This window comes from Grus americana, chromosome 1 (assembly GCF_028858705.1).
Source record: "Grus americana isolate bGruAme1 chromosome 1, bGruAme1.mat, whole genome shotgun sequence".
In the NCBI taxonomy this organism is placed as follows: domain Eukaryota; kingdom Metazoa; phylum Chordata; class Aves; order Gruiformes; family Gruidae; genus Grus; species Grus americana.
This window is the reverse complement of record NC_072852.1, coordinates 15,305,997-15,318,201: the sequence shown is the minus strand read 5'-3', so window position 1 is coordinate 15,318,201 and position 12,205 is coordinate 15,305,997. Positions and strand designations below refer to the sequence as shown.

The 12,205-nt window shown below is 36.9% G+C and overlaps 1 protein-coding gene across 3 annotated transcripts; it reads right to left on the bottom strand.

Annotated features, from left to right (window-relative positions):
• Positions 1-94: 94 nt before the first annotated feature.
• Positions 95-11,859, bottom strand: RINT1 (RAD50 interactor 1). Of its 3 annotated transcripts, none has more exons than XM_054813594.1 (15): positions 11,730-11,859; positions 11,065-11,168; positions 10,471-10,658; positions 10,084-10,325; positions 9,742-9,915; positions 9,515-9,664; positions 8,214-8,370; positions 6,311-6,421; positions 5,889-6,114; positions 5,158-5,295; positions 4,215-4,414; positions 2,759-2,973; positions 1,915-2,095; positions 1,706-1,824; positions 95-499 (listed from the first exon to the last, which is right to left on the bottom strand). In XM_054813594.1, the coding sequence occupies exons 3-15, from the start codon at positions 10,645-10,647 to the stop codon at positions 286-288; spliced, it is 2,304 nt and encodes a 767-aa protein (XP_054669569.1). In that variant the 5' UTR covers positions 10,648-10,658; positions 11,065-11,168; positions 11,730-11,859; the 3' UTR covers positions 95-285. The 3 variants fall into 3 exon arrangements, with proteins under 3 accessions (XP_054669569.1, XP_054669571.1, XP_054669570.1); XM_054813596.1 differs by having other exon boundaries at positions 2,759-2,961; positions 4,320-4,414; XM_054813595.1 differs by lacking the exon at positions 11,065-11,168 and having other exon boundaries at positions 10,471-10,666; positions 11,730-11,841.
• Between the last annotated feature and the right edge of the window lie 346 nt (positions 11,860-12,205).

Genomic DNA, 12,205 nt, shown 5'->3' with positions numbered 1-12,205 from the left:
TATGTTACAGCATGCAACATAGTCACTAGAGATGAAGACAGTTTTAGCTTTAAATGCAATGCCAAGGTGGCTATGGAAAGTAAGATCTGTGCAGTTTGAAACCAAGGCTGTAGCATTTTCTATTATTTTTTTAAACTGTATACAAGAAGGCATAAGATTAGATTAAACCAGTGGTTCAGCATACAGTATTGAAAAAAGAACCCAGGTATATTACAACATATTTGCTTTGCTTTTGTTTGAAATAGGTAATCTAGACCAAGTTATTAATCATTTCTGAAGACGTCTTTATTTTCCCGTATTTGGCCAACTAGCTCTCAAATTGAGAAGAATCTCAACATCCTTTTGAGCTAATTTATAAACTCCAAGTTCATTTAGCGCTGCTGTTGGAGATGGCTGGTTTGGCTTTAATGTTTCATTTTCTGAAGCTGACTGTAGTACATCCTTCAGAAGCAAGGCAGAGCCAACGTTCAGGTTCAGGATAATGCAGGCTTCTTTTATGCTAGAGGAACAAGTTATATGGATTAACATGAGAAGCACACATGAGATCACTTAATTTTGTGCACACAGTGATTAACAAAAAAACCTCCATGGACTTCTGAAAAGGATCAGAAGTATTGAACTGAAAAGTACTGCTCAGATCAAGGGAAACAGTGGATTTGTTCTTAAGGTGAGCCTTTTCTGTTATGTATCTGTATTTCATAAGCATCAACATTTTGCCTCCCAGTGCTCAGCATGGCTTTTACTTCTTCAGTTCTTCCACCAGTATTAAAAATACAGAATAGTATTTACCACTTAATCTCTCTAGCTTTCCCTAACTATTTTCCCCTAAAATAATTAGAAACTTCTTATTCAGTATATTTTAAGAGCACAGTTTAACAGACAGTTACTAGAATCTGAACATTTTCCCTAATTAATAACGTTAGGGAGCACACAGATACCCTGTCTTTGTTACATTGGTTTTAGTCTAAATATGACAGATAGCCATGTATCCATTATGCATTATTTTTTACAGTTCCTTTGTGCATCTGTGTCCTCTTATGCTGGAATAATACGTATGTATCAATCACCTTTATGAAGGTGATGTGCTCAAAAAAACCACTTAAACCTGAAGATGCTACGTGAATATTCCAATTTAAAATGTGAATATATTATGTTTGTCTTCAAGTGTTCAAGACTGAATGCCATGCTCCATACTGATTTAATAATACTAAGATTTCTGCCCCAATTAGCCGAGGAGTTCAGTGTTGGACTCTGTAGACTGTGAACTATTTAAAAAAGACTAACCACAGAGCAAGTAGCTTCTTCTCATCAATGAAAGCAACTGGGCTGCTATGCAAGGCAATTCTGAGTGAGAACACAGTTTGAAGTAGTCTTTCTTCTAACAATAAAGTAAGTTTATTGTGTTGTAACTCTATCTTTGAGTAGTTTCTTCCTAGTTTCGGAAGTCTGTGGTACTTATAGTCCTTCCATAAGTTAATTTATTTGGACAAAATCTCTAGAACATATGCACAGTCCGTTGCTATCTGAGTACATGCTGCAGAATCAAAACTTTCCTAGTTGTAAACACTGGAAGCATAAATGAGCCACATATTTCAAGCGTGGATCAAAACTAACTGTGAAAAAATCTTGGTAGTATGTAAAACACATGTATTCATCTGGACATTCACTTTTGAAATACCAATAGATCAGAAGTTTGCTGACTTACTGCTTGAAGTAGTTTTCTGGCCTCTTGCAGTAGTGTGAAAATAAAGGGAACAGATTTCTACTCATGTCAAACTGGAGTTGTGCTGCTCCTCCTTCATTGAAATGATTTGCCATAATTATCTACAAACACAAAAGAAGTGCATCTGCTGTTTAGGCCAGCCACTTACACCTAACACTGTATTGCACAGGTCACGTTTTGCTGATACCTACTTCCTGATATATGTATATATCCACTTTCTCTGCAAGCATTTGCCAGAAAATTTTGAACAGTGAGTGACAGAGTTGCTGTTCTAGTTGTAGCAAGCGGTCTCGTAGGGTCAGCAACATTGGGCAAGCTGTGCTCGATAAAGACATTACTGCTTGCTCTGCTTGAGATGGTAAAGATAACCACCTGAAAGAAATTACCACACTGAAGTCATTATAATGAAATTATTCATATTATAGCAACTGAAGTTAAAATTATCCTTAAAAAAAAATCTTACCCATTTTCAATGGTTTCAGAGACAGTTCTTTCCCAATTCAAATCTAGAAGTAATCAGTCTAATGCTATGTTTAAATTCCAGTTAATACTAAACTCATGCTTTACTTATAAATCTCCAATCATGCCATCCAAAGAAACCCCATCTAATCTAGAAAATCACTGAGGAGTTGTATTCCTTTTATGAAGTACTTTAGCAATTCTACTCAGGAGCAAACATTCAAGAAGCCCTAGGAATCTGTGAAGACAGAACAGTCATTACAGGCCATTTTGTATCAGCTCTTTAATACTACTATGAAGAAAATAATTCTTATCCACACTAGAGTGACCGATCCAGAATTCTTCCTAGGGTTTTTAAGACAACACGCCAACAAATTGTGAAACTACTTTAGAAAGCATAGCATTAAAACAGTCTTGATGTAAGTATTAAGAGAATTTTCCAAAACTTACTACCCTGCGCCATTCCTATTCAGGAAAATAATTTTGCCTATTAGCTATTCCTGTCTTTATTTAATTCAATATTTTAATCAGGAAATAATATTGTAATATGGGAAGAGAGTAAACAGATTGCATCACCTCTCTTTTTTGTACAGCTTTGCAGCATCTTTGACCTCTCTGAAGACATGATCTACTTGACGAGTCAGCATGTCGTGTTTCAGGCGTTCCAGGAGGTTAATCATTTCATCAAAGACAGAACTCTCCATCGAAGCCAGCTGCCCTAGCTGTAGTTTACTGACAGCATTACTTTCTGCACGAACCTCCAGTTCGGCCTGCTGCAGCTGCAAGAAGAACTAGAGAAACAAAACCAGATAGGAATAGTACAAAAAAAATAATCTTACCATTTGAACTTTTCATTGGTAGTTTAATAGGCACAGTTCTAGAAAAAACTCTCCCGACACATTTATAAACTTAAAATTTTAAGATTTTAAAAACATTTTCTTATCTTTCCCTGTGGTCCTGATTTAGTGTGTGGGGGGGAAAAAAAAAAACCACAAACCACAGTGGTTTAATCCTGGAACTGATACAGGTTTCAGATACAACAGCAGATAGGTAATGGGAATAGATCTAGAGAAATACTAAAAAGATACTTTAAGACTGACAGCACAATGCCTAAAAAAACCCTGATTTTGACCTTTTTAATGTTTGCAAAAGTGAATGAGAATCTTTTATTGTAATTTGTTTTAGAAATTACATTCATTAAATCATAAATTTGCTGTGTTGACAACAGCAAGAAAAGGGATCGAGTTTAATGTGACATAGTAGTAACAACTTGTTGGTTTTGGTTTTAAGCAGATGCAGCTATTCAACATGAAGGCTGCTGTCCTATCAAGTCGAGATTATCCTCTGCTAGAGCCACAGTTCCCTGTGAAGACGAAAAGAATTTGGAGGCTGCCCCTCTCACACACAATACTTATTTCCACACACTTTCATGTAACAGTTTTTTTGACCTTTTGTACCAATAACCATAGAAAAGCTGACATGCTATGGAATAGCCATGCTGCCACCAGGCTATTATAGAGCAAAATAATTAATTCCCAATTCCGAGTTAGCAGTGAGTGGCTTTTCTGAGCAACTCCTAAACTGTGTTGGAACAGATACACCCACGCTGAATCCGTTTAAGCTCACCTGTCATAGGGGTAGTTCAAGCATCATGCATAGGCTACTGCATGCACTTCAACATCAATGCTGTTAACACTGGCTCAGAGAACTCCAAAATCAACTCACTGATTTTTTACAATACAAAGCATGTATAGGAGACTACTTTTTTTGTCTGTTCAAAGTATTCCATTCCCCAGGCTCTCTTTGTATTTCCCTAGAAAGTTTATAATTGATACAGCTTAGATCTCAAACAATAATCTGTCCTTATTTATAGATCTTTTGTTAAATCTGAATTTACATCTCATTGTATTTTTTCAGTAATTAATTCTTCTGAATACACTTAGATAAAGTGCTGAAAATAAAATGTTTGTTATGAAACAAACATCCAAAGTCCATTTTTTAAATTTTGTTTTAAAGTAAAATAATTACTTACCACATTGTCAGCCCAGTCTGCCAACACTGTTGCTATATAGTTAACAGCATTAAGGATTGCACAGTATCGGAATCCTAAGGAAGCTCTAGTCTCTTCCTTCATTACTTGAGTTAATCGTATCCTGAAATCATCAACTAACTCCTTCTGTAGGCCCAGGAACTGTAGCTTTCTGGAAGCTGTTGGAAGATTCTTGTACCTGTCTGGAAAGACATTAATAAAGTGTTTTTAGGTTTTCCAATACTCAATAAAAACTTTTCAAAAAGAAACATTGCTGTCATCTTGCTACATAACTATATGCTTAGGAGAACATCATATTGTATTTAAAACAGCTGACATATTTTAATGATTTCAGGGGAGCTACTCAATACCAAAGCTAAACATGTAAAGAAACGACATTCTTCCCCGTCCTGATTCCACTAGCATTTTGTATTCTAATACTTGAAGCAGTATGTGATTATACCACACCATCCTAGTGTGGCCCCTAAAGCAAACTCACACAGAGTAAGATAAAGCCATTGAATATGCAATTAAGTGTCTCCGAAAACTTACTTGGTCTTATGTTCTGTTCCAAGAAAGCAGACATTACTTACAAACTTCTAAATTGTCACAGATTCAAAAGGAATAGCAGGATTGTTTTATTACTGCATTGTAACAAATTATATTCTCTCAAGTATGAACAAGTTTTAGTATGCTAAATATCAAATGTATTCTAAAATTATTTTGTAAACATGTCACTAGCTCAAGATTATTCACGCTTGAGTTAGTGTCCAAAATACTAAAGGAAATAATAAAGGAAAGCTTTTATTAAATTGCAAACATCACAACATTGCAACATTATTTGGAGACTACTACTGACAATGGATATTTAGTAAAGAAATCTGTTAGCTGAAGTTTTTTTACTATTCATTACAAACAAGAGCAATGCCCATAGATTAATAATTACCTGTTATTACTAACAACAGAGTCATAAAAGTTTCAGCGCAGTCTGGGACTTTCATTTCATCTACATCGGTGATGTCTTTGTATTGCGATATCCATGCAGCCTCTGATGAAAGCATAGAGTCCATTTTCTGAAGAGCAACTGAAGTGCACAAAACTTGTAAATTGTTTAAGTTTTAAATAATTAAAAAAAAACCTAACAAAAACCCTTCTAAAATACATAAACATAAAAGCCTTATCTCTAGTAAGTTAAATTTTACATTTTCAGGTTACAAAAATTACTGATGACTGGCTTCATACAAAATCAGCTTCAAAGTATCTGCACATGCAACATTGTTAACAGCTATGTCAGAGTTGATTTGGGGTTTGGTTTTGGTTTTTTTAATAGTTGGCTTTCTACTTTCCAATATATTACCTCTTCATTTCTCAAAAGTTAACACCCTTCCCCTATTTCAATTTAAAGTCCATCCTTGTCTGCACACAAATATAACATCTAAAAATAAGCCCACTGGATTCCATACAGTTTAGGGGCAAAGAGTACTACAAACTACAAAAGCACTATTAGAGTCTAACCAATTTTTAGTCAAAATAATCACAGAATCTAAAAATATGTACGTCTTATGTATTAGCCCTGTCCGAGTGACCTATCCTCTTTGAGGAGGCTATTTGTGTAAGTATAAACATACTTTCTGATTGTGCAATATAAAGGCCAACAAAATTCATTGGAAGTCTTACATTTTTTTTCCACTGTTAGCCACCTTTGGAAGCAGGATTCTTCTGACAGAATATGCATGCAACTGGGAAAGCTGCTGAGATAACCATGAACGCTGTATAACTCTCTCTCAAATAGAAGTACCTCATCCACAAGGTGGCAGAAGAGTGTATCATCATACAACAGGCATGGAATATCGACAGCCAGCTTCTCCAAAATCAGCATTACTAGAGCACGAGAGAATTCAAGCTTTTAAAAGAAAAAAGTGAATAAGATGTCAGATATAGGAAGTATTAAAACGTGCAAACATGTACATAACAAACTGCTACTAGACTGAGTTAAGTCTCACCATGTACTTAGTGAAATCAGTGGAAGCGGGCTTACACAAGTATCTATCAGAAGTTGACGTACATATTCACATACATAAAGCCATGAAAGTGCTTACCCCAGCATTCACTGAAGATCCTGCCTTGTCCAGTATTGGCTGGATTTTGTCATCAAGGAACTTTGCATGATTTCCAATCCACATAAGTACTTGTGTTAAATACCACTCAGGCTTATTTAAAAAGGAAAAGAAAATATTAAATGCATCCAAACAACATTTATTCAAGTGCTACTAATACTTTAAGACAAACTTCTAAAAATTACCAGTCTCTTCCCCTGCCTTCTCTTGATCTCAGATCACACAAGTCTTTCACCATGTTTTACTTAGCTTTGATTTTCATAAAACCAGTATCAGAGAAGCATTTCTGGATTTGAATTGTCTTAAATGCATCAATTAATACGTTTCCTCTCAAGCAAAAGCTCCATTTTTATCTCCCCCTTCTCTACTACTTTCTCACTCATGAGGTCCTCTTTTCTGCTTCGTGTACTACTTCTTGTTCTGTCTGCTCTTTATTTCTTCGTACAGCAAAAAGGATGCACTCCTGAGATAACTCTTCCCAGGAGCTCCATTGTTACTGTCATTGTAGCCAACCTCAACCCACACTGAAAGTGGGGAATCTATCACCTTTCCATTTCATATTATAATGCCTTTAAGCTTTTTTAGTTTCCACACATAAAAATATGGGCTGTAGTTTTTGATGAACACTTGTTTCAATGTTAGTGCAGGAGGAAGCAGTTCCTGTCCTTCTCACTCCCAATAGCTGAAGAAACTTCTTTTAACTGCACTTTTGCGTGTCTGTTTCTCACTTCTGTATTAATTTTAACTAGTCTACTGAATTTTTCTTTTTTTTTTTGACACTCTTTCCCCAACTTGCCAAGATCATTGTAAACTCTGACCCTGTTCTCTGAAGTACTTGTAATCCCTTCCAGGTTGATGTCTTTAAAACATTTTACATTAGTATTTTCTTTATTCTATTATGCAAGTTGTTGTTAAAAACACAAACAAAACCAACAACAACAACGAAAAAAACCCAAATTTGAGCAAGGCCCTATGTGACTATCTTTCTGATCTGCTACTAGATTACCCGTACATTTTTCTTCATGACTCTTTTAGAAAAATAGTTGTTCACAAGTTTCATCTCTTGAACATAATTTTCCCATTTGCTTATGAAATAATTTCATTTATGGCTAAAATCCCTCTTCCCCACTAATACATGTAACATTATTTTAAAAAGCACTGTAGTAGCAACTATCAAGATTGCAAATACATTTACCCAAGATTGTCAACACAATCACAGACTTGTGCAACTAAACTGTTACAAAACAGCTCTCAAACTCTGCTGCAGATACATTATAGCAACATTAACACATTGAAACCTGTTCCAGTGATAATTCTCAAACAAAAATCCTCAGTCTTCAAAGATAATTCATACAAAAAGTGAGTTTCCAACTAGTAAACTGGACATCTTTTGTTGTATGCCAACAAAAAAGTGTAACCTGGAAAACTAATTATATAACAGTGCCTTTAAACTAATCACATTTTATATACTAACAGCAGAATCCAACATTTTCAGTTACATGACAGTAACAAAAGACAATGACAAAAATCAAAGTCACAGCTTTGTACAGCCTTTGAGCTCAAACAATAAGGAACAGTGCAAAACAGTCTGCAAGGAGACAGAGGAAATTTATTGAAGCTTCTGAAATGATGAGAGTCAGTCTAAGATTGTATTAACACTTTCTAAAGGATCTGGGTAAGGGAGAAATATTGCCTGGCCCAGAGAAAATGAGTGTGCCTCTGAAAGGTCTCCAAGAGCTATCTTGTCTGTCCACACTTCGGTAGGCACAGTTTTGAAGAATCTTAATTTCAGAAAGGAAAGTGTTAAAGCTATACAATTTAAATACAGCAATCTATCTGTTGCTTAACAAAACAATAAAAAAAATCAAATTGCTTTCTCCCATACCTTGTTTAAAACATTGGTTTGTTTATTTCCAGTGAAATGATATTTGAATCTTTTCTGAAGAGGATTCAGCATGATCTGTATTGGAAGGATAATGGGTGGCGATGGGGGTAAAGAGTACTTTTCTGGCAATTGTTTAGGTTTGGTTAACAGTTCATCTCTAAGTTTGACAGTCAAGGACGAATTTAAGTGTTGAATTCTCCCAACATCATCATTTCAATAGAATGGGTTTATAAAAATGAACAGTTCTTAGTTCTACCTCAATAGCTGAAGGCAGTATTATGCAATTAATACAATTCCTCAAATATGAAGGATACTCAAAATATTTCAGCTTTTATAATATTTAGTAGAACTCAGGCTGCTAAAGATTATTTATTCAATGAACAATACAAGTCACTTAAGTCAGTTTGACTTTGGGAACTCATAAAATTAAAAAAAAAGAACACAGCAAACCACCATTATCAGTACCAAACACGGGGACTATTCAAGAGACACAATTATTCATATTTGTTAAAGGAGGATGAAAGACTCATCAGATTAATAAACACAGTACATGATTTCCCATTTTCATGTAACGTATTTAAGTGACCCAGTCTGCCAGACCAAAATTGTTACCAACTCAGGGTTGTGTAGAATGGCCTTACATCTTCCCACTCCATAATTTAAAAAAAAAAAAAGCAGCCACAATCACTCCAGGAAAAATTGCTTGGTTGAGCTTTTGCTGTGCTTTACTTAATTCACAAAAAAAAAAAGGGAAAAAAAAAAGGAACAACACGAGCAGCAGTGCCTTCTGATTAACCTCAAAGGCAGACTACTATGACTGCAAAATGAAAATCGTTCTGCAGTCTCCCCTTTTTGCAAAGTCTCCTTCTGAGACATGTATCTTTAGTCTTCCCTCTTTTCCTTCTGGGATGGGACATACTAAAACGATTAAGGCTGATTTCAAAGACGACTATGAAAAGAAAAGCATACTATGTAAAATAAAATATACATCACCATTTTTTTATTAACATGGGTAATCTTGCTGAAGCAGGTAAGGCATGACCCTCATGAAAACTGTCAGCTACCAGGAGATCACTAGATGTGATGACTTGTAGTTACAATGTTGTTACTGCCAAAATAACAATTTTGGCACCTGGCATTTTCTAAAGAAAAAAAAAATCTACTGTTAATACAAACTAACATAAATTCAAAGTATTTCTATCTTTAGGGAGAACAAAAATCTTAAAAATTCTCCTTGAGAATGTGCATCTCTGACATGTATTATTCTTACTAAAAAACATCGCAACTATTTAAAAGGATACGAGGTTTGCAGTTTCAGGAGCTGACAAAACAACATCTCCAAATTGTTGTATACATCAGCAGCAATGGCTGGTGCAGCAAGGCCAAATGCCTGAGACTGTGGTGGCCCCACAAACGGCCAGCGGAGCTGGGTTAGTACCTCTTCAAAGTCACTGCAACACAAAATAAGCACTTTAACACAAACTTACAGTGCAACACAAAGACGAGGAAGTGACAGTACATCTCTTACCTTGACAATTTGTCCTTAAGAATTTTATGCCAGAATTTAACAGTGGATCTCACAAAAGCAAGAAGATGAGAACAAGATGACTCCTGAAGTTTAATATCCAGTTCTGCCATAAATGCCAGAGTACTGGCTGCCTCTGGAACATTGTTGGTCATCAAATATTGCTGAATGCTATCACTATAAAATACAAGAAAAGTCAAGGTCAAAAATTCATTAAAGATATTAGAAAAGAATCATTTGTATATTGAAAAATGAAGATAAAACTTTCTCAAATCTAAAATATTTTAGTGACGAGACAAACTAGGTTACCAGTCTCAGAGCATATATGCAGTACTCAAATTTTACCTTAACTCTTCTATTCGTGAAATCCATTTAAGATAGGACAGGTGTCGTTCAATCTCTTCTACTTGACTAATCAGTACATCGAGATCCTCCATCCATGGCTGAGCTTTCAGTAAGTGGCTACTGATTGAATCAGATAGAAGAGTTTCTTCCTCTAGAAGCCGACTCAGAGACTTTTTAGAATCTTCTGCATTTTTTAAGGCATTCTGAATTCTTTTAGGGACTTCTGATGAAACTGTAAGTACCTACATTCACAGAAAAGTATTAAGTCTGACATAAAAACACTGTACTAAGTAGAGTAGTACCATCTGAGATCTTAATAAATTGCTTTATTTTAGTTAAATATACTTAGTCATAAAGCATATTCAGAAGATGGAAAAAAATGCTTACCTGTTCTTCTAACTGCTTTTTATTTTCAGATAGCTTATCAATAAGGTTGTCTAGCTTCCTCAGAGAATCATAGTCATTTCCAACTTCTCTTTCCACAAATTCAGAAACATAGTATGGGATATCACAATGATCTAGATCTCTAGTGACTTCTTTCTTTCTAGCAGCAACGGTTGTCATGTTTTCTTTCTCTGCAATACTGATTATACAATTTCTAATTAGTCACCGCTAAGACAGCACAAACACCTACTGATCTGTTGAGGACAGAAAACTCCATGAAAAGCTGGGCAGTTCAATTTAAATTGAAACTTAAATAAGACGTTCAGTAAATGTACTGCTTTAAGTGAGACAATTTGCTGGCATATGCTTTACCTGATAGGCTAAAACCTGGCTTATACATCCAGCTGGTGATTTATCACACATTAATTACTGAAGAGAAATATGCCTGTTAATTTCTTCCTTCCCCAAAACTGTGAATTGTATTAAAAATAGTTCAATATATATGTAGTTTCTACATATGTAATACAGGAAACGTAATGAAAAGTACTGGAAAAACATTTTTTGTAAAATACAAAGGCAGATAATGTTCCACTTTACCTTTTCACAGTTTAGGATGTTTCAGAGATATTGATTGATGACTGACTTATTACTAGCAAAGTATCCACTCAGGTCTTGCAATGATTTGTAAAGTAAAAGCATCACTGAAATATTTAAAAGAAAACTAACACAGTATAACAGAAGAGGCACTTAGTGATCCACACATTTGGCAGCAGCCAGAGAAAGCCAGACTTGAAATTGAGAGGATGATCAGGTACAGTGAAACAAAAAAAGGCAACAGTGACAAGCGCTTGGCTAGTTCAACTCTCAACTTTTTAATACCACTTTCAAAACAGCATTTAAAAATGAAATTTACACACTTCCACTTTATCTGCTACAAGCTTTAAGTGAAAAACCCTATTAAACAGACAACAGGAAAGAGTCAGAAAATGGTGCAAGTGATGAGCCAAAGCTAGAGAAGCAATATAGAGCACCAGAAAGAACAAACTGGAAGACCAAGTGTGTTGCTAAAGAAGAAGCAAATAAAGACAGCAGTAAAAAGCAACGTGCTGTTTGCAGCAATGAAAACAAATAACACTGCAGAAGGCTACTAACCAAATGGTACTCTTTTCTTACTAAAGTATCAGGATATACAGGAGAGGAATAGGACACCGGGGAGCATCCTCCAACTATCTCGCTGCTAAAGCACGCAGCTCTGCACCCACCTTCGCCAGAGAGACAGGTCTTTTCAAGGAGCGTTAGACGACTCTGCGGGTCCCAGCAGGCTCTGGGCGAGGTCCCCTGCCGCCCAGGGCAGCCGACCAAGCAGCCCCTTTCCCCGCCAGCCGTTAACGCCTCGGCGAGCCCTTCTTCCCCCGCTCCGGGCTTTGCCCCCGAGGCGCCGCTTTTCTTCGCTGGCTGGCTGGCGCCCAGCAAGGCCCCGCGAGCGGGAGCAGGCAGCGGAGCTCGTACGGGCCCGCTGAGGCAGGCCAGGGCTGCCCCCGGCCGGCCGGCCGCTACACACTGGACTTCCGCCCGCCGGAGGGACAGCTGCTGGGTCGGGTCCCCGCAGCAGCCCTCAGGCCTGCGCCGGTCCCCTCAGCGCCCTCCCAGCGGCGGGGGACGCACCCGCGGCCCCGGGAAGCCGCTGACAGGACCGGGGCACCCTCACCCGCCGCAGCCCCGCCCCTGCCGCGTCAGC

Excerpts from the sequence above, each read along its gene's own strand:
- RINT1 (XM_054813594.1), bottom strand. The coding sequence starts at position 10,647 with ATGACAACCGTTGCTGCTAGAAAGAAAGAAGTCACTAGAGATCTAGAT. Across the intron at positions 4,415-5,157 it reads TCTGTTGTTAGTAATAACAG|ACAGGTACAAGAATCTTCCA; the intron begins GTAATTATTAAT and ends ATGTCTTTCCAG. Across the intron at positions 1,825-1,914 it reads ATATATACATATATCAGGAA|ATAATTATGGCAAATCATTT; the intron begins GTAGGTATCAGC and ends TTGTGTTTGTAG.